The sequence below is a fragment of the Oryctolagus cuniculus genome, chromosome 12 (assembly GCF_964237555.1).
Source record: "Oryctolagus cuniculus chromosome 12, mOryCun1.1, whole genome shotgun sequence".
In the NCBI taxonomy this organism is placed as follows: domain Eukaryota; kingdom Metazoa; phylum Chordata; class Mammalia; order Lagomorpha; family Leporidae; genus Oryctolagus; species Oryctolagus cuniculus.
The window spans coordinates 63,882,830-63,901,231 of NC_091443.1; the positions used below are offsets into that span (position 1 = coordinate 63,882,830).

Sequence of the window (18,402 nt, forward strand, 5' to 3'; positions counted from 1 at the left end):
ATTAGGCTTTGTACTGGTAGGCCTAGGAATGAACGGGAGAGGAGTAGGAACACCTGGTAGACCTTATTTAAGCTGAATTTTCTGCCTGTCTGCAATGACCTAAAGAGCTGATAAATGAGAAAGGAAAACAGTCACTTCAAATTTGGTTTATTTGAAGTCTGTACCAAAATATATTCCAGGCAACGCTTATAAACCCTCTGCTAAGACTTTGGAAGTCAAGTGGTCCAGCCCCTCAGCCATAGAGTTCAGGTAGACCCCCTGTTGTAGATGACAAGGGCTGCTCTGACCTTCCTTTTTGCCCTGATAGGGTATCTTAGAACTGTATTTATAGGTATTTAATATTAATCAGTGAAAAAAATGAGCGCGTTACAAGTCCTGTGCTTTGTTCCCATAGCTCTTTGAAGCTCATCCACCTCACCCGCATTTGGAAAAGCTCAAGCAGCCTTCAGGGCTCCACCTATCTTGATTTTTCAAGAATTCACTAAGGGGGATAATAGCAAAAACCTAGGTCACAGCTACTTCCCCAGTTTCAGATGAGGCAAGAGATTAGAACAAATTGGGGACGGGCAGGTGGCGGTGGTGCTCAGACTCAGGATTTGAGACATGCCTTAAACCACTCACTTGGTTTCATGATCTCAGTGGGGTCTAAGGAAAGTTTTCCCTTAAGCTGTGATTTCCCTCAAGTCATGAAGGCCCTTGAAATGTGGTTATTCTCCTAAGATGACTTCTAATTCTTCCAGGTCCTTCTGCAAAGCCGAGTCCTAGGGAGACAAAACAAATCTAAATCTGTATGCCTGTGCAAGGACGGTCTTGTTTCCTAGGGGAAGATTTTCTTTCCTGAAAAGATCATGTGATGATTTTATTTGGAAAGCTCTTCAAAAAATACTACCTCATTAGTGACATCTGGCAGCTCCAGGGCCAATTTCATCCACCGTCTAGCTTCAGAGTTTTTCCCTAGTTCTCTGTAGCACTGACAAGAGATGAAAGTGAAACTCTGGGAGCAGTAGTAGTATTTGGGGACTAGACGGGTATGAATATGTTCATCCCTGTTAAAGTAGGCGAGTGAGTTTACCTTGGAAATATACACCCTTCCTGCTTTAGAAAATCCTGGCTGTAGTTCTTCAACCTGAAAGAGGGAAGAATGCATTTCAGTAAGGTGCCCAGTTCCAAGTCAGGCTCGAGTTGATTTTATGTTCTCTTTAATGGTTTCCAGATTTCCCATAGTGTAGACCAAGTTGCTCCATGCCAGAAATTTCTTGTATTAAGTAATGTCCTTGGCATTTTAGGCTGCCCTCCACCCCTCCCAGATACCTTTAGGAAACTATTGAGGGCATCCTGTACAGTAGCACTGAGCGGGCTTTCAAACAAGGCTGTAGCAGTTTTTTTTTCTAGCCAGCTTAGGTGAGAGACCTGCCACCAAAAGATCAAAGTGTAAACAAAAGATTATAAGAAACAACCTTAAGGTCTAACAGGTCAACTACCAATAACAAGAACATTTAAAATAAATGGCAACTGAGCCAGACCAAGGACCTTGCTCATTTGAGGAAGGTGATCAGCGTCACAGGACCACTGACGTTAAGCCCTGTAATGTAACTCACCTGGTAGCACCACCGGCCAAGAAGAAAGTGAGCCTTGGGGTTTTCTGGCTGGAGAGCAATGGCTTTGTCCACATGCTCCTGAGGGGGAAGTGCAGATATGAAAGGGCACCAGAGATGCACGGGGTCTGGGACAGAGCAGGCGACCTGCGCTAGAAGCCTGTTCTCACCTTGAAGCTAAAGCCACTCTGGATACGCCTCTGGATGCCCTCATGCTCAGCCAGCTGACCACAAAGCACTGCATACCTACGGGGGAAGCCGCAGCAAGCTCAGGGACAAGGACTGGCTTTATCACAGCAAGGTTAGCTCCACCCGCAACTAGAGCTTGAAGCAGAATTTCTACCTGTATGTGAATTCCCTATCTTCATAGACGCATGATCCCCTCTAGTATTCTTCAGAAACAGTGGTAGGCTTACCATTATCCAGTATATTCTAGGTGAGTCCCCCACAGGAAATACAAGGTCTCAGACCAATCCCTCAGACTGGCCCTAATAGAGTATAGCCCCAAGTGTCATAAAAACTTGACAAGGAGTTCTTGCTTATCTTCTGGACTAAAAGGGTTTCTTTACCCTTGGATGCATACAGGTGTATCACTGGGACTTGGGAGGACCAGTGAACTTCCTAGGGGTGAACTCACATCCACTTTCCCTGATGCCAATCAAGCAAAGAAGCCAAGGTCCATCATGAGCCAGGGACAGCAGCTGGAGGCAAGGAGTGCGTGTGCAGAACAAGGGAGCTGCAAACTGTCCCAGCTACCCTGAGGAGCCAAGAACCCACCAATTCTGTAGCTAGAATGACTCGTAGACAGTTACTCAGTTCTCTAAGCCGCAGCAGAAAAAAAAGCTTACACTCCCCCTCCACACCTCACCCCCAAGGAACTCCCCTCCCAGATAAGACTTCCTTGGTCCCAGGTTGGGGGTGGAGGGGGGTGAGGGTGAGAATAGTGTGAAGCCTTTGAAAGACACAGGCTAGAGCGCCCTCTGCTGGTCCCGCTAGTGAATGCTCTATGGCCAGGGCAAAGACAGGGCTCGCCTGTGGCTCTTGCTGGCTCTGCCCAGAACCCAAGGGTGTCATTACCACTGGTGACACACAGCACACTCATCCCCCTTCTCCAGGGCGGCCTCTGCTGCTTCTTTTCCTGTAGAACAAAGGTAGATCCAGAGTTGGCACGGGTATACTTCCACAGAAGGGCTGTTGGGAAAATGACTGCTTTAGCTCTCACCAGTCCACACCCAACTTGGACTCGTTTGGAAACAGTCATGAACTTGAGCAGAAAGCAAGCTGCATTCAGTTTCATGGGATTTCTGCTTTGGCCATCCAGTGTCACAGCAGCAGCCCCAGCTACAAGCACCACTTGATACGCATGAAGTAGATTTTATCATTTCAAATGTATAGACCCCAACGGCAAAAAGAAACTCCCTGACCTTACTCTGGAGGGTTGTGACATGACTTCAGGACATCCATTAACCCCTCAAACTGAAATTCCAGCTACAAATGCACTTGACTGGGGAGAAGGCTCACAGCTTTGAAATCCAAGAACATGAATCATGCCTCTAAGCTAAAACTACTTCACAAGAGCCCAATGAACAGGGATCTGACCAGAAACAGTTTTTGCTAACCTTACCCAAATTTTCTATGCACTAAAGACTAACATGGAGAAATCACGGCTCCCACAAGGAACCTGTGGAGTAAAGAGGCTGCAATTCAAGAACCAGCCCAGAGCCATCATGCTCACACAGTGGAGAAAAGAACACATTACAAAATGGGACATCTCCTTAAATAAAAACAGGTCTCATAGGGGAACACAAGGAACATGGCACAGCTGGGATGGTTGGTGTGGTGGCTGGCTAACCTGACCCATCTCATATTTGATGGTAATTACGGCTGATTATCTATACAGCAGGTACATTTTTAGGACAGCTGATGAGGTGATGGATTCCTTCCCAAACAAAATCTCCACCAGTGAGGGACTTTGACTCGGGATTTCTGTCTCCTTCAAAGTACTATCTCATTAGGGAACTAGGGAAGGATGAAGCAACCAGTTCCTGCCAGTCTAGGCAGACAGTGCTGTGTAGACACTGCCTCCGATCCCAGCCTCTAGAGATAGAACAAAATGAACTTTAGACCCATAGGCTGGTTTTTCAAGGTCACAATCCCTGAGTAGGGCCTTCAGAGATACTTTGATAGTCACCTGACCTCAAGCAATAGAGTACTGTGCCCAGGGGTGCTAAACCCAGGAAGCCAGGGTGCTGGTGCTGGCTCTGCCTGTTCCTCAAACCACATCCCCACCTCTGCCTTCAGGGTTCATTCTGGTGATCAGTAAGAAATGGCAATGATTGAGACAAAGAACAGGTTATTGTTACCCAGCAGTCCAAATATCAGCTCAAAACCTGATGGGAATCCTAAGACCTGGAGCTCAAGAGGGCAAGCAGAAACTTACACAATAATTAAACACCCTTTGTTAAGACTTAACAAGGATTTCTGAGGGTATCAATAAAAGCTACATCTTTTTTCTTTATCAACTGAATTCTACAAGTGTTTAGAATGCGGATCTTTAAGTGTTGTCAGATTCACAGTATTAAAATTTCAGTAACATTTCTAAGACTGTACTGATGAAAGTAGACAAATCCACTTTAGTTAACTTTTTGAAGTTCTAAGATCCTCTTATGACAAGGTCAAGCTCTGAGCCTGACTCTGCAGGTGCACCCCACCTTCCAGGGACTTGTCAAGTGGATCTCGGGAACAAGCTAGCAGTAACTTCCCAAATTCTCTCTTGGGTGCTCACTGCACACACTCCACTCATTACATTCTTTTTTCTTTTCTTTTTTTTTTTTTTTTTTTTGACAGAGTGGACAGTGAGAAACAGAGAAAGGTCTTCCTTTACCGTTGGTTCACCCCTCAATGGCCGCTGTGACCAGCACACCACTCTGATCCAAAGCCAGGGAGCCAGGTGCTTCTTCTGGTCTCCCATGCAGGTGCAGGGCCCAAGCACTTGGGCCATCCTCCACTGCACTCCCTGGGCCACAGCAGAGAGCTGGCCTGGAAGAGGGGCAACCGGGACAGAATCCATCACCCCAACTGGGACGAGAACCCGGTGTTCCGGCGCCGCAGGCGGAGGATTAGCAACAGCCCACTCATTACATTCTTACAACACCTGCCCCATAGCTTCTGTGACTTAACCCCAGATGGGTTTTACTGCTACTTAGGAATCTTGGTTAAGACAGACAGTTCAGCCCCCTCTTTGTAATCGGGAGAATGAGAACAGAAAATAATGCTAATGTGACACAACCCACGAAAACATGTGTCCCTGTGTTAGTCACCGTGTACAGAGACAAGATGTGTCTGCTCTCCATCCCGGGAGGAAGCAAAGTCCTTCCTGGAGAGGATAGAGCTTGTCTCTCAAAACTGAACCACAGCTGCCCTAAGGGTGATTTCCCCGTCCCACGCACCCCTCCACAGTCATCTTCCCACCAGGCACCTGCCCACACTTACCATTCAGGGCATAGGACTTCTTCTCGCTCACCTCCTCAGTGAGCTCACACATGTCACTGTAGGCTCGTGCCAGGCGCCAGAGGAAGTCCTGCCGGCTTCCGTACTGCAAACCAAACAGAAAGGGTTGAGACCCCTTTTCCCTCCGCACCCTGCCTTCCAAGCCAATGTATTACAATCTGGGACAGCAGGCCAGCCCCTGAGCCCAGCTTTTCCCTGATGACACATTGTCTCAAGCCAACAGCTTGCACAATTGCGGGGTGAGGGCATCCTGGCCTTCAAATACTGCCAGGAGGAAAGGTCAGCCCCAAGACGACAGGCACAGCAAGAGGTAGCTTTTGGTGACATGAAAAGTGGAACCGCCCAAGACAAGGGAAAGGTGACCTGGGGGATGGGGTCACTTATTCATGGGTAGACATAAATTTTGTCAGTGAACCCGAGAAGGAGAGAACTGGCTGAATGCCCTATACAGCTGTTCCTTGTGGAAATTTCAAGTTGGGCAGGCAGCTTGTGCTCTGCCTCAAGGGAAACCGAATGGGGAGGAGGGGAGACTCCAGTTTTTCCCACTCCCCTCCCTGCCCCCACAGTGAGAGGTCAAGGTCTTTTTGCAGTCCTTTACAGAAGGCAGAGTTCTAGCTCCTCCTCCCCAGAAGAGGAAGCTCTGGGACAGTCTCCAGGGTCCATGCTGGGCTTCCAGGGGGAAGATATACAACCCGGGTGACAGCCATCTAAACCCTTGTTTCCCTCCCCATGTCCCCTGCAGGTCAGAGCCGGGGGGGGGGGGGGGAGCAGCAGCCGGCAGCTGGGGCCTCACCACCAGCTTGTTGTTGAGCAGCAGCTGGAAGCCTTCTCGCTTGCTCTGCTCACTGCCCAAGTGCAGTTCGTCCGCCTGCTGCAGGAGTGGCAGGACATCCTCCAGGTCCGAGGCGTCTCCAGCAGGACCCGAAGCTGCCTCTGCCTCCACTTCCAGCTCCAGAGAATCCCTTCTCCCCATCTTCACAGTCTCACAGCTCACTTCATCCTCCCCGTCCTCGCTGTCCTTGTCAGAGTCCCGCTCATAGTCAGACTCGGCATTGGCTGTTGTGTAACTGGCAGAGAGAGATAAGTGACAGGTACTCCATGTGGCACTCTGTACAGAGCACAAGACAAGAATCTCTCCTCCCTCTTCAGGGCAGGTACCAATCTTCAAAGGAAACTTTCTATGGGACTATGGGCTGGGAAAATGAGCCAGGAGAGGAACAGTAACCAGCCTGTCAGGGCCAAGGTGAGAACCCCCTCTTAGCTACAACCAAATCTGCCAAAAAAAAAAAAAAAAAAAAAAAAAAAAAAAAAGCCACAGTGCCCAGGAAGATACATACAAAATGCTGCCAGTCAATTTCAAAGAGCAGAGGAAAAAACTTCCTTTATCTTTTAATGTATAATTAGGAAACATTTTTTATAAATAGAAATGCTTTAAGATAAAAACCTTAAGATGTAAGTGGAGCTCATCTGAGCTAGACTGATCACCAGGCTAAGGATTTGTTCATCGTTTTTGCTTTATCAGCCCAAGGCACCTGCCAAAACCAACATGGGTGGATGCCAGCCCCAGAGGCCAAGGCAGCCACACATAATCCACTTTCTCAATTCAGCTTGTACCTCTGACCTGAGTAAACAACCGGACTGAAACCCAAACAGGAGCAGCACTTGGGAACTTAAAGATGAGCATGGTAGGGACCACTCTAGCTGAAAGCCAAAGAGGAGGAAACACTCCCCCCCCACCCCGGAAGGCTTCTCTGGGGCTGCCATGAGTAAGGTGATTCCTAGGGGCCCCCAAAAACGGAAGCCAAGTTTCTCTTGGATCTCGGCCTCTAACAGCAGCTGGTCTGGATAGTAAATCAAGACAAGAACTGAGCAGGGGATAAGGTAGGACTTCAGGGGCCAGAAGCAGACAGGAGAGAGGCCTCCAGGCTGAGTGAGCAGGCTCCGTCAGGGCTGAAGCACGGGGAGGACCACAGGGCCATCTTGGGGTGCGCTCTCCTCCCTGGAATGAGAGATAAGGACAGGCTTCCTAGGGCTGGAGGAGAGACCAGAGAAAGTCAACATAAGACAGCCTAAACTATGGCTGAATGTTGCCCACAAAAGCGCGCGCTCATCCAGAAAGCCAGAGACAGGCTGTAGGAGACACTGACTCTGGAAGGCACCAGGTGAGCCAGCAAACCCGGCGCCCAGTCGGTGCACGCCGACTGCTTCTTTAGAGGAGCTTCCAGTCTGAAAGGGGGCGCCGGGAACATCTACAAGAATCTGCAGGGGACTTGCAACCTTCCTGCCTTAACCTTGCTTTCCGAGAGGTTATCTACGAGTCTCTTTCCCCGCTAGCGGTTAACACTAACACTTGAGAAACAGGAGGGACAAGGAAAGTGGCACCAGATTTCATAACCAACTGGGTGCTGAGGGGCAGCCTAGACAAACTCAACCAAGTTCACAGGCCTACCCTGAACGGGAGCCTCCAACCGCTCGGCTCCGCCCAGCCAGGCCCAAAGGCCAAGTGGGCGAGTAGTTTATCTGGAGCAGAGACCTTGCACCTCAGGCTCTCCCTCTGCTAGAGGGACACCCTATTCCCTGCTGGCTTGAAGGCAGCTTTAGCCCATCAGGAATTCGAGCAAGAGTCTCTCTCCGTGCCTCCAGCTCTCACAGGAAAAATCCACAGCTCTTCGCCCTGCAGGAACACAGGCATCAGCAGGCTCCCAGGGCAGCTGAGCCAGAATGGAAGTCCTGCAACACTGCCTTCCCTCTGGGTCCTAAAGGCAGGACTTAATAGCCAAGGAGCAGGAAGGACCTGCTGGCACACAGTGGGAGCTGAGCCATGTGAGGCAGGCACAGCGAGGACCCAGGGCCACCTCAAGGAGCTGTGCCCCAGTGCAACAGGTGCACCCCATGGGCTTCCAGGGCCAGAAGAGATTCATCACACGCCATCCCATTCTCACACCGACCCCCTGAACTGCCAACTCAGCCCTTGAGGAAATTCACCAGAGAGGGGGCAGCCCTTTTAACAGACTGGAAGGCTTTGAGAGCTGCCGAGGAAGAGCAGGGAGCTTTAACAAGGCCCTGCAGGCCCATGAACTGAGGCGGCTCACACTTCCAAAGTGGGCCAGAGACCCAGGGACTCTGGGCAAGAGTGGCAAGCTGCTGATTCCATTCCTTAAGGAGAACCCACAGGCAGCGTGGGACACCTGCTTCTCTTATCAGTGCCAGCTCGAGTCTCGGTTGCTCCAAGCTTCCCATCCAGCTTGCCACTCCTGTGGATGACGGCACAGTGCCTGCATCACTCACGCGGGGAGACTGGATTGAGCTCCTGCCTCCCAGCTTTGGCCTCCTCTCCGCTCCAGTTATTGCGGGCATTTGTGGAGTGAACCAACGAATGGGAGCTGTTTGCCTCTGCCTTGCAAATAAAAGTTAGGGGTGGGTGTTGGGTGCAGCAGTTAAGATGTGACTTGGTCTGCCTGCCTGCCATATCAGAGTGCCTGTGCTCAAGCCCTGGCCCCACCCCTGAGTCCAGCTCCCTGCTAACGCACAACCTGCGACAGCTCAAGCACTTGGGTTCTTCCATCCACGTGGGAGACCCAGGCTGAGCTCCTGGCTTCAGCCTGAACCAGCCCAACCCCAGCTGTTGGAGGCACATAGGAGTGAACCAGTGGTGGGAGATCTGCTCTCTCCCTTTCAAATACAAGACCACCTCACCCCCTTCACCCTTCAAAGCAACTCTCCTTCCTCAAGGCCCACATGCACAAAGTTCTGTCAGAGTGTGTGGATTCTTCCCAGAATTCTCTCCATGTGGCATCGTCCATAGCAACAAATTATTCACCATACCCACTGTTTCAGATACCAGCCACTTAAGGTAATCTTGTACCACCACTGACCTTCACATACCCTGAGACTGGCTCAGGAGCTGAGCCCGCTGCAACCACTCTCTATGCCTCATCACAGGTGGCTGGCAGCCCTACACACCTCCCTGTGGCTCTTGTCCCAGTGAATACCTCACTGAAGCACCCACAAACTTCCAGGGCTAACCACTCTGGCCCTTGCCGACTCCAGAAGTTTGTACAGTCTTTAAAATCATCAGTGAGAGCTTGAGTTGTGTATGCTAATCTTTGGCAGAGCTATGGACCCATCTACCTCCTTACAATGTCCAAACATCAATTCCCCACCTGTGTGAGCTGCTTACTTGGGTTGTAAAGGAATTTTGTAAGTCTCAAATGTCTACTGTCACCTATTTTTAACGATTTATTTATTTTAAAGTCAGTTACAGAGAGAGAGAGAGAGAGAGAGAGATCTTCCATCCACTGGTTCACTCCCCAATTGGCCTCAACAGCTGGAGATCAGGAGCTGCTTCTGGGTTTTCCATGCGGGTGCAGGAGCCCAAGGACTTGGGCCATCTTCTACTGCTTTCCCAGGTCATAGCAGAAAGCTGGATCAGAAGTGGAATAGGTGGGACTCAAACCGGTGCCCATATGGGATGCCGGCACTGCAAGCAGCGGCTTTAGCTACTATGTCACAGCACCGGCCCCTTCCTCTCTTTTGAATCCAGATGTGTCAAATTGATTTTGGGGGCAGACATTGTAGGACAGTTTAAGCTGCTACTTGGGATGCTAGCATCCCTTATCAGAGTGCTGGTTTGAGTGCCAGCTGCTTCACTTTCAATCCAGCTCCCTGTTAATGTGCCTGGGAAGGCAATAGAGGGAGGTCCAAGTGCTCAGGCCCCTGCTACCCACATGGGAGACTCAGATGGAGTTCCTGGCTTCAGCCTGGCCCAGCCCTGCTGTTTCAGCAAATTGGGGAGTGAAGCAGAGAACAGATTGGTGTCTGTCTCTCTCTGTCACTCTGCCTTTCAAATCTATAAATTTTTTTTTTAGATTTTTGCCTCCTGCTCTCAAAACAGCTTCTAGGCCGGCGCCGTGGCTCAATAGGCTAATCCTCCACCTTGCGGCGCCGGCACACCGGGTTCTAGTCCCGGTTGGGGCGCCGGATTCTGTCCCGGTTGCCCCTCTTCCAGGCCAGCTCTCTGCTATGGCCAGGGAGTGCAGTGGAGGATGGCCCAGGTGCTTGGGCCCTGCACCCCATGGGAGACCAGGAAAAGCACCTGGATCCTGGCTCCTGCCATCGGATCAGCGCGGTGCGCCGGCTGCAGCGGCGGCCATTGGAGGGTGAACCAACGGCAAAGGAAGACCTTTCTCTCTCTGTCTCTCTCACTGTCCACTCTGCCTGTCAAAAATTAAAAAAAAAAAAAAAAAAAAAAAAATTAAAAAAAAAAAAAAAAAAAAACAGCTTCTAGAATCATCTCTTGGCCCAGAGCTACTGCGTCAGTTGAGCAGAAAAGGGCCTCTTCTGCTAGTCCCTGAGGATAGATTGTAGGGACGAGAAGACCAAGCCACAGTGGTCACCAACAAGAGACCAGCACTCTTCCTCAAGACTTCTTGCTTCAAAAGGTACTTGAACAGTAATCAAATCCAGCACTGGTGACCACTGACAGTGGCAGAGAAAGCAGAGTAGTTACTCTTAATCCTAGAAAACTGGGGCCGGCACTGTGGCATAGCGGGTAAAGCCGCCGCCTGCAGGCCAGCATTCCATATGGACACCAGCTCGAGTCCCGTCTGCTCCACTTCAGATTCCGCTCTCTGCTGAGGCCTGGGAAGGCAGTAGTCCTTGGGCCTCTGCACCTGCGTGACAGACCCAGAAGAAGCTCCTGGCTCCTGGCTCCAGATCGGCGCAGCTCCAGCTGTTGCAGACAATTGCAGAGTAAACCAGCAGATGAAGACCTCTCTCTCTCTGTGCCTCACTTTTTCTCTGTATAACTCTGTCTTTCAAATAAATACATAAAATCTTAAAAAAAAAAATTAAAAAATCCTAGGAAACCAGATGAAGACAGGCAGAACAGCCTAACAAGTAAACAAAACTGAGACTACTCAAGTCCGAGGGCTGAACAAAGTGAGCCGAGGCAGCTGTGTCAATGGGAAGAACTCCCCGGGGCTATTTGCTGCAGATCCCTGTGAAAGGCCTTGAGTGCCCTGTTGGGACTCATCGTAAACTCAGTCTGCACTTGGGAGCTGTGCAACCCCGGGCTGGCCATCAGACCTGGCTAACCTCAAGCTCCATCTGAAACACGAGCGGTCCCTGTGTCATGGCTGCCGTGAGGATGACGTGAAGACACTGTACGGTGCCCGCAGCGCCTCCCAGAGGGAGAAGGAACCAGCTGGCACTATGTGATGCTGAGCTCAAGGACAGCCTGCAGACTCCACTGGAACAGCTGGTTTCCGGGCGGCTCCTCAGTCACTGGCTTTGCTGAGCTGGGCTGTTCCCTGCTCCACGCTCTGCTCTGAGGAAGAAGGGTCAGCAGAGGCCACCAAGGAGAGGTCGGCCTCTAAAGCTCCTGCAGACCACAGGGCGAGAGGAGCTAGCAGCAGCCAAGGGCAGGTGCTGCACAGGCGGCATCGGACTACCCTCGGAACCAAAGCCTCAAAATGGGACTAGGGTTTTAAAATCAAAGGCCCTGGGCCAAGCAGTCGGCACAGGAGTTAAGAGCCCATCTGAGATGCCCACATCCCCTCCAGTCCCTAGATTCAGGTTGCACTCCTTCCCCATTCCGCCTTCCTGCTAATGCACACCCTGGAAGGCAGCAGTGATGACTCAAGGACTTGGGTCCCTGCCATCCATGTGGGAGATCTAGACTGAGTTCCAGGCTCCTGGCTTCAACCTGGCCCAGGCCTGGCTGTTCAGGGCGTTGAGGAGTTAAGAAGCAGATGGAAGATCTCTTTCTGCCTGCCTTTCAAATAAAATAATAAAAATGTTAAATAAGGGTCTGGCACTGTGGCGTAGCAGGTTAAAGCCCTGACCTGAAGTGCCGGCATCCCACATGGGCACCGGTTCTAGTCCTGGCTAATCCACTTCCCATCCAGCTCTCTGCTGTGGCCTGGGAAAGCAGTAGAGGATGGCCCAAGTCCTTGGGCCCCTGCACCAGCGTGGGAGACCTGGAGGAAGCTCCTGGCTCCTGGCTTCAGATCAGCGCAGCTCTAGCTGGTGCAGCTCTGGCTGTTGCAGCCACCTGGAGAGTGAACCAGCAGATTGAAGACCTCTCTCTCTGTAACTCTGTCTTTCAAATAAATAAAATAAATCTCAAAAAAAAAAAAGTTAAATGAAAGGAATGCCTTCAAAGCCATGACAAATACCCAAAATACTAGAAAGTCTACCAGAGTACCTGGAGAAAAGCAGACTCAGGAAAACAGATGCAAGCACTAGCCACTGTTAACAACACCCTTTGCCTAAATTACATCAGTTGGGTGGGATTTTGTTGTCTTCAACTCTTCAGAATTTGTTTTATGGCCTCACCTTATTCCAACAATGAATGACAGCAGTTCAGTTTGAACTGAGTAATACTTCTACCAGCTGGCCGCAGCCACAGCTGCCCCAGGAGCGGCAACTTACCCGCCTTCACTCTCTGCATCTGTGTACGTGGCCCCCGAGGAGGCCGTGAAGTAGACAGAGCTGGAGCCAGTGGAGTCGCTCCTCTCCCGGGCAAACGGGAACCTTCGCCGCCGAGCCACTCTCTGAGTCTCCTCCATGTGCGATCTGGAAAATACGCAATTTCAAAGCTCCACTCAGCCCCTCTGCTTGCCATGGGCGTGCCTCTCACTGCTGCTGCTCATTGAAGGGCCAAGGGGAGCCGGTGCATTGGGTTAAGCAGCTGCCCGCAACGTGAGCATCTCACGTGGGCACCAGTTGAATCCCAGCAGCTCTACTTCCAATCCAGCTCCCTCCTAGTGCTCCTGGGAAAGCAGCAGCAAATGGCCCAAGTGTTTGGGCCCCTGCAGCCATGTGGGAGACCCAGATGGAGTTCCAGTCTCCTGGCTTCAGTCCGCCTCAGCTCTGGCCAATGAGGTTATATGGGGAGTGAACCAATGGACAGAAGATCTGTCTCTCCCCTACCCTCACTCTCTCTAATGCTGTCTTTCAAATAAATATTTTAAAAAAGAGGGCCAATGGGGCCAGCACCGTGGTGTAGCAGGTAAAGCCACCGCCTGCAGTGCCGGCATCCCATACGGGCACCGGTTCAAGACCCAACATCTCCACTTCTGATCCAGCTCTCTGCTATGGCCTGGAAAAGCAGAAGAAGATGGCCCAAATCTTTGGGTCCCTGCATCCACGTGGGAGACCTGGAAGAAGCTCCTGGCTTCAGATTAGTTCAGCTCCAGCCACTGAGGCCAATTCAGGAGTGAACCAGTGGATGGAAGACCTCTCTCTGTGTAACTCTGACTTTCAAATAAATAAATCTTAAAAAAAAAAATAAGAGTGCCAAGAACAAGGGTCGGTGTCAGGAAGCAGCAGATTCAAGCACAGCTTTATTGGAGCACTTGTTCGAGGCTGGGTCTGCCTCCAGCCCAGCCCAGCCCAGCCCAGCCTTGGCTATTGCAGCCATTTGCAGAGTGAACCGGTGGCTGGAAGATCTGTCTCTGCCTTTCAACTATTTAAAAATAAATAAATAAATAAATTAATTAATTAAAAAAAATTGGGCACTGGTTCAAGTCTCAACTACTTCTGATCCAGCTCTCTGCAGCATAAGATGGCCGAAGTCCTTGGGCCCCTGCCACCCACATGAAAGACCCAGATGAAGCTCCTGGCTTCAGACCAGCCCAGCTCCAGCTGTTGAGGCCATTTGTGGAGTGACCCAGTGGACGGAAGCTCTGTCTCCTCCTCTCCACTACTCTGTAAACTCTGCTCAAATAATCATCTAAGGAGGGAAAGGCCAAGAACAGAAAATCCTGGGCCTCCACACTACGACAGTGAGAGCGGCAGCTCCTGGGCCAGCCGCGTGGGTGGACTGGATTAGGCAGTACAAAGGTTGCAGCCATCACAACAGACCCTGAAGGCCCAGAAGCAGCGTATGCAATGTAAGGCACCCAACGCACAGCTTCCCCACAACTTAGCTTGGCGGTTACCCAACTGGCTTCTTCCTTAGAGACAGACAGCAAAGGCCGGAACACACCTCGGCTTAAAAAGTCCAAAGGGCAAGAGGACGCTGGGAGGTAGGAGACAAAGCAGACGAGAAGGCCGCGTACTCACCGGACCTCCCCAACGATCTCCCCCGCCAGTCCCTGCAGGCTGCTCCTCAGCTCCTCCACCTCCCGCCGCAGCGCCACCAGACTGTTCAGCACGAAGTCCAGGCGGTCCAGCACCTTCTCCTGCCCTCCCTGCGCCGGGCCGGGCAGCGCCGCAGCATCGCCAGCCTCCCCTGGGATGGCCCGCAGCAGCATCGCTGCAGGAACGGGAACAGGAGGCCGTGACGCCCCAGCCTTCCAGAAGGCTCCCGTCACATGGCAGTGCAATGTAGAGAAGACCCCGAGCCTCAGCAGTGAGCAGACATTCACGGCGACGTCAGGGTAACAAGTCCCACCCAACTACCCAGAAAAAGATGAAGGCCCCAATTTTTTTTATTTTTTTTTTTTTATTTTTTTGATAGGCAGAGTGGACAGTGAGAGAGAGAGAGACAGAGAGAAAGGTCTTCCTTTGCCGTTGGTTCACCCTCCAATGGCCGCTGCGGCCGGCGCATTGCGCTGATCCGACGGCAGGAGCCAGGTACTTATCCTGGTCTCCCATGGGGTGCAGGGCCCAAGCACTTGGGCCATCCTCCACTGCACTCCCGGGCCACAGCAGAGAGCTGGCCTGAAAGAGGGGCAACCGGGACAGAATCCGGCGCCCCAACCGGGACTAGAACCCGGTGTGTCGGCGCCGCAAGGCGGAGGATTAGCCTAGTGAGCTGCGGCGCCGGCCAGAAGGCCCCAATTTCTAAACAAGAGCCCTCCGCTCCTAGAGCCTTGCACGCCGGGGTCCTTGAGCAAGGCTGTGCAAGATGGCAGATAAGGTGAAACGCTTCAGGAGTCCAGCACCTAGAGGAAGGGCAGCCGCTCTGCTCGAGTTTCTTCACACGACCTTACCTTACTGATGGCCAAACACCAGGCCATCAATCCCGCACCAAACTGCAAAAGTCACACAGCGCACCCACATTCTCATCTCTCACTTCAACAGAACAAGGAAAACTGAGCTCCTGACAGCCTCATTTAATGATATGAGAGAGGAGCAAAGAGAAAGCTGCCCTGGAGAAAGTCCATCCAAGCCGCTCCAGACGCCACGACCAAGCCCCACTGCCCCGACGCTGGATCCAGGGGTCAGTAAATTCCAGCAGTGAAATGCTAGCAGCTGCCTATGGCGACTGGAAAACGTAAAACCAGAAAAAACCAGAGGAGCAAGACACACAAGTTCAAGGGTGTCCAGGCAAGCATAAAGGAAATCCAGTAACAATTGAGGCCAGCCTACAATACACACCCAGCAATGTTCAACAATGCAGAGCAAGAGAGATCGCTGGCAAGGGGGCTACTCTCTCCTGATCTGAGTAGAGGAAAAACTGCTGAAGTGCAAACAAATCCCACGGAAGGGACAGGCAAGACCAGCACCCTTGCAATACTGGGTTACCGCCAGCTTACAGAACGCTGGCAGCGGCTGCAATCGGATGCTGACTCTAAAGCCGCTTCCAAACCAGGTGAGATGGATTAGAGGAAACACTCATTCCCAATTAACACAGGGCGAGATGATTTAGCGCTCCCCCATCACACCAAGGTGAAAGGGTGGGGGGAGGGGAGGGCAGCGGCCTTGAACCGGTCGTAGATGCTTGGCTCACACCAGTGAGTGCGAAGTTTTGCAAAACTAAGAGCACTACTCATTTCAGCCGTGGCTGACTTCCAGCACCTTCCACTTCAATTGCATGAAGCGTGCGTGCCCAGCTCCAGGCTGTGGCAAGTCCACTGCACCAGGTGAGAGGGCCCAACCTTGCCACTTCACTTACTCTGTGATGACCTCAGAAAAGTTACACAATCTTTATCAATCTCAGTTTCCTCCTAAGAAAGTTAAAAAACGTATTTGCCTCCGAGTTTCCTCGGAGAATATCAATATCCAGACTTTTAATTCCAACAAGGTTAGCTATTCCTTTTGTCTTCTTTGGGGCTCTTCCTCTGCTCCACACCTCACCCAACACAGACAGGTGCCTTTAATGCCCAGAAGCACCCCTGCAGCCAGAACCACAAGCGAAAGCGAAGCCGCCTTTTCACTTTAGCCACTGCATAGAGGAAAGAGCACCGCGGAGCGAGAGGACAGATTTCCTTTTCAATGAGTTTTCCAAGAAAGTGCAAGCCTCGGGCAGCCCCTCCCTCCCCCTGCCTCCAGGCCCGTCAGTCTGCAGCGGCCTGGGTCTCCTACCCTGGCGTCCAGGCTCTGGAGTCCGCCCGTAGTCCAGGGCGTTGGGCAGGCTCTGGCTCCGGCCATGGCGCTGAGTCCGTTTCCACCGCCGGCTGTAAAGGACGCACAGGAATCCAAAGCCGGCGGCGGCGCCCAGCAGCAGTCCCAGCCCGGCCCGGGCGCCGCCCAGAGCCCCCAGTCTAGACATGTTGCACCTGCAGCCCGCGAAAGCCACCGGGAGCAGGCAGGCAGGGGAGGAGGAGGGAGATTCGTGAGCCTGGGCCACCCACTCCAGGAGACTCCCCTCGCCCAGACCCTGAACTCCCGACTACCCTCACCCTTATCCGGATCCTAATGCTCCGCCAGTCCCTGGGTCTGACTACTGCGCCCCTCACCCAGCCCAAACGGAGCCCCCCATCCAACACACCCCTTGACCCAGACCACAGAGTCCTCCTCCTGCGTAGTCAGCCTCAGGACGCTGCAAGCAACAACCCGCCTCCCTGGCTGCAAACGCCTGGCTTCCCCGGCGTCCCCTAGCCCGGCAGGAGATCAACTCGACCCTTACCCGGCCGCCAACCACCATGGCAGCAGCCGCCGCTGCCTCACGCTGTCAATGACCGCGACGTCAATGAGACGGCGCCACGAGCTCCACTCACCGTAGGAAGGCGCAGGGAGATGACCTCACGAGGCTCCGCCTCCAGCCCGGACTTTTCCCCGGGGGGCGGGGTCTCGGGCCGGCCAGAGGGGTGTGGTCTGCGGGGAGCGGGAAAGAGAAACCGCGGAGGAGGGAAGGGCTGGGGGAGAAGGAAGGCGGAGGGAGCTAGAGGACGACTTGGCCGGTGCTGGAGCAGGAAGCCCGCGGTCTGGCCGAGCCGACGTCCGCTTTCCTCAGCCCCACCAGCCACCTGTGCCCCGCACAGTCCCGCTCCTGCCTACCGCGACCCCTTCGCTCGCCTCCCTCAGCATCGCCGTTCGGACTTCGGTCCATTTCGGCTTAATTTAATAGCGTGTGGGTTTTTACCGAGGACGGACGGCCGCGCCTGTGGCTGGTTTTCGCGGCGGCCCGAGTCCGGAGGGCCGGCTCCCGCCAGCTGGCACTTGAGCCTCCGCTCAGCAGCGCACGGCCAGCGCCGAGCCGTCAGTCTGGGGCCTAGCGTCGCTGCGTTGTACCTTACCCAGGAACGGAATTGGAAATGTCCGTTTCCAGAATGGATAGGATCTGTGAAATTTATTTCCCTAATGATAGCGATTTGGGGTGAGGCTGAAACTTGACATCCGGTTGCTTAAACCGGTTTGAATGTCATTGGGGATGTTTGTGTTTTATTTATAATGTGTTTTAATCAGTTTTTTTGTGTGTCCACCAGTGGCCCATAGTTTTTTGGTTTTGGTTTTGTTTTCTAATTCGAAAGGCAGAGTGAGAGAGAGAGAGAGAGAGATCTTCCGCTGGCTGGTTCACTTCCCAAATGCCCACAACAGCCAGGGCTGGGCCAGGCTAAAGCCAGGAGCCAGGAACTCCATCTAGTCTCCCACATGGATGGCAAGGTCCTGAATCCTTGGACTATGACCTGCTGCAGTCCCAGGTGCATTAGCAGGGAGCTGGATCCGAAGGGGGGCAGAGGCTCCAGCCAGACACGGGGTCAGCAAATGTCTGCATAACCACGGTGCATGTCGACCCCTGCCCCTCACAGATCACTGTATGGTCCATATCACTCTTGTGACTTTGTGCAACTGCCTTTTTCTTTAAGATTTATTTATTTGAAAGGCAGAGTTACAGAGAGGCAGAGAGAGAGAGAGGTCTTCCAACTGCTGATTCACTCCCCAAATGGCCCCAAAGGCCAGAGCCAGGAGCTTCTTCCGGGTCTCCCACGCTGATGCAGGGACTTGAACCGGTGTCCATAAGGGACACCGGCATTGCAAGTGGCAGCTTTACCCCCCACACGGACATCCCACATGGGCACCTGTCCATGTTCCAGCTGCTCTACTTCCTATCCAGCTCCCTGCTAATGACCAGGGAAAAGCAGCAGAGGATGGCTGAAGTCCTTGGGCCCCGGCAAACCACAAG

The 18,402-nt window shown here is 52.4% G+C and overlaps 1 protein-coding gene across 6 annotated transcripts; it reads right to left on the reverse strand.

Annotated features, from left to right (window-relative positions):
* Positions 1 to 130: 130 nt before the first annotated feature.
* Positions 131 to 17,004, reverse strand: RMDN3 (regulator of microtubule dynamics 3). Of its 6 annotated transcripts, none has more exons than XM_002717788.5 (13): positions 16,906 to 17,004; positions 16,362 to 16,555; positions 14,175 to 14,367; positions 12,540 to 12,683; positions 5,899 to 6,172; positions 5,088 to 5,190; positions 2,673 to 2,733; positions 1,766 to 1,841; positions 1,599 to 1,676; positions 1,312 to 1,410; positions 1,073 to 1,126; positions 890 to 970; positions 131 to 761 (listed from the first exon to the last, which is right to left on the reverse strand). In XM_002717788.5, the coding sequence occupies exons 2-13, from the start codon at positions 16,546 to 16,548 to the stop codon at positions 708 to 710; spliced, it is 1,404 nt and encodes a 467-aa protein (XP_002717834.1). In that variant the 5' UTR covers positions 16,549 to 16,555; positions 16,906 to 17,004; the 3' UTR covers positions 131 to 707. The 6 variants fall into 6 exon arrangements, with proteins under 6 accessions (XP_002717834.1, XP_051678463.1, XP_051678464.1 ...); XM_051822503.2 differs by having other exon boundaries at positions 890 to 994; XM_051822504.2 differs by lacking the exon at positions 16,362 to 16,555 and having other exon boundaries at positions 890 to 994; positions 16,906 to 16,998.
* Positions 17,005 to 18,402: the final 1,398 nt, after the last annotated feature.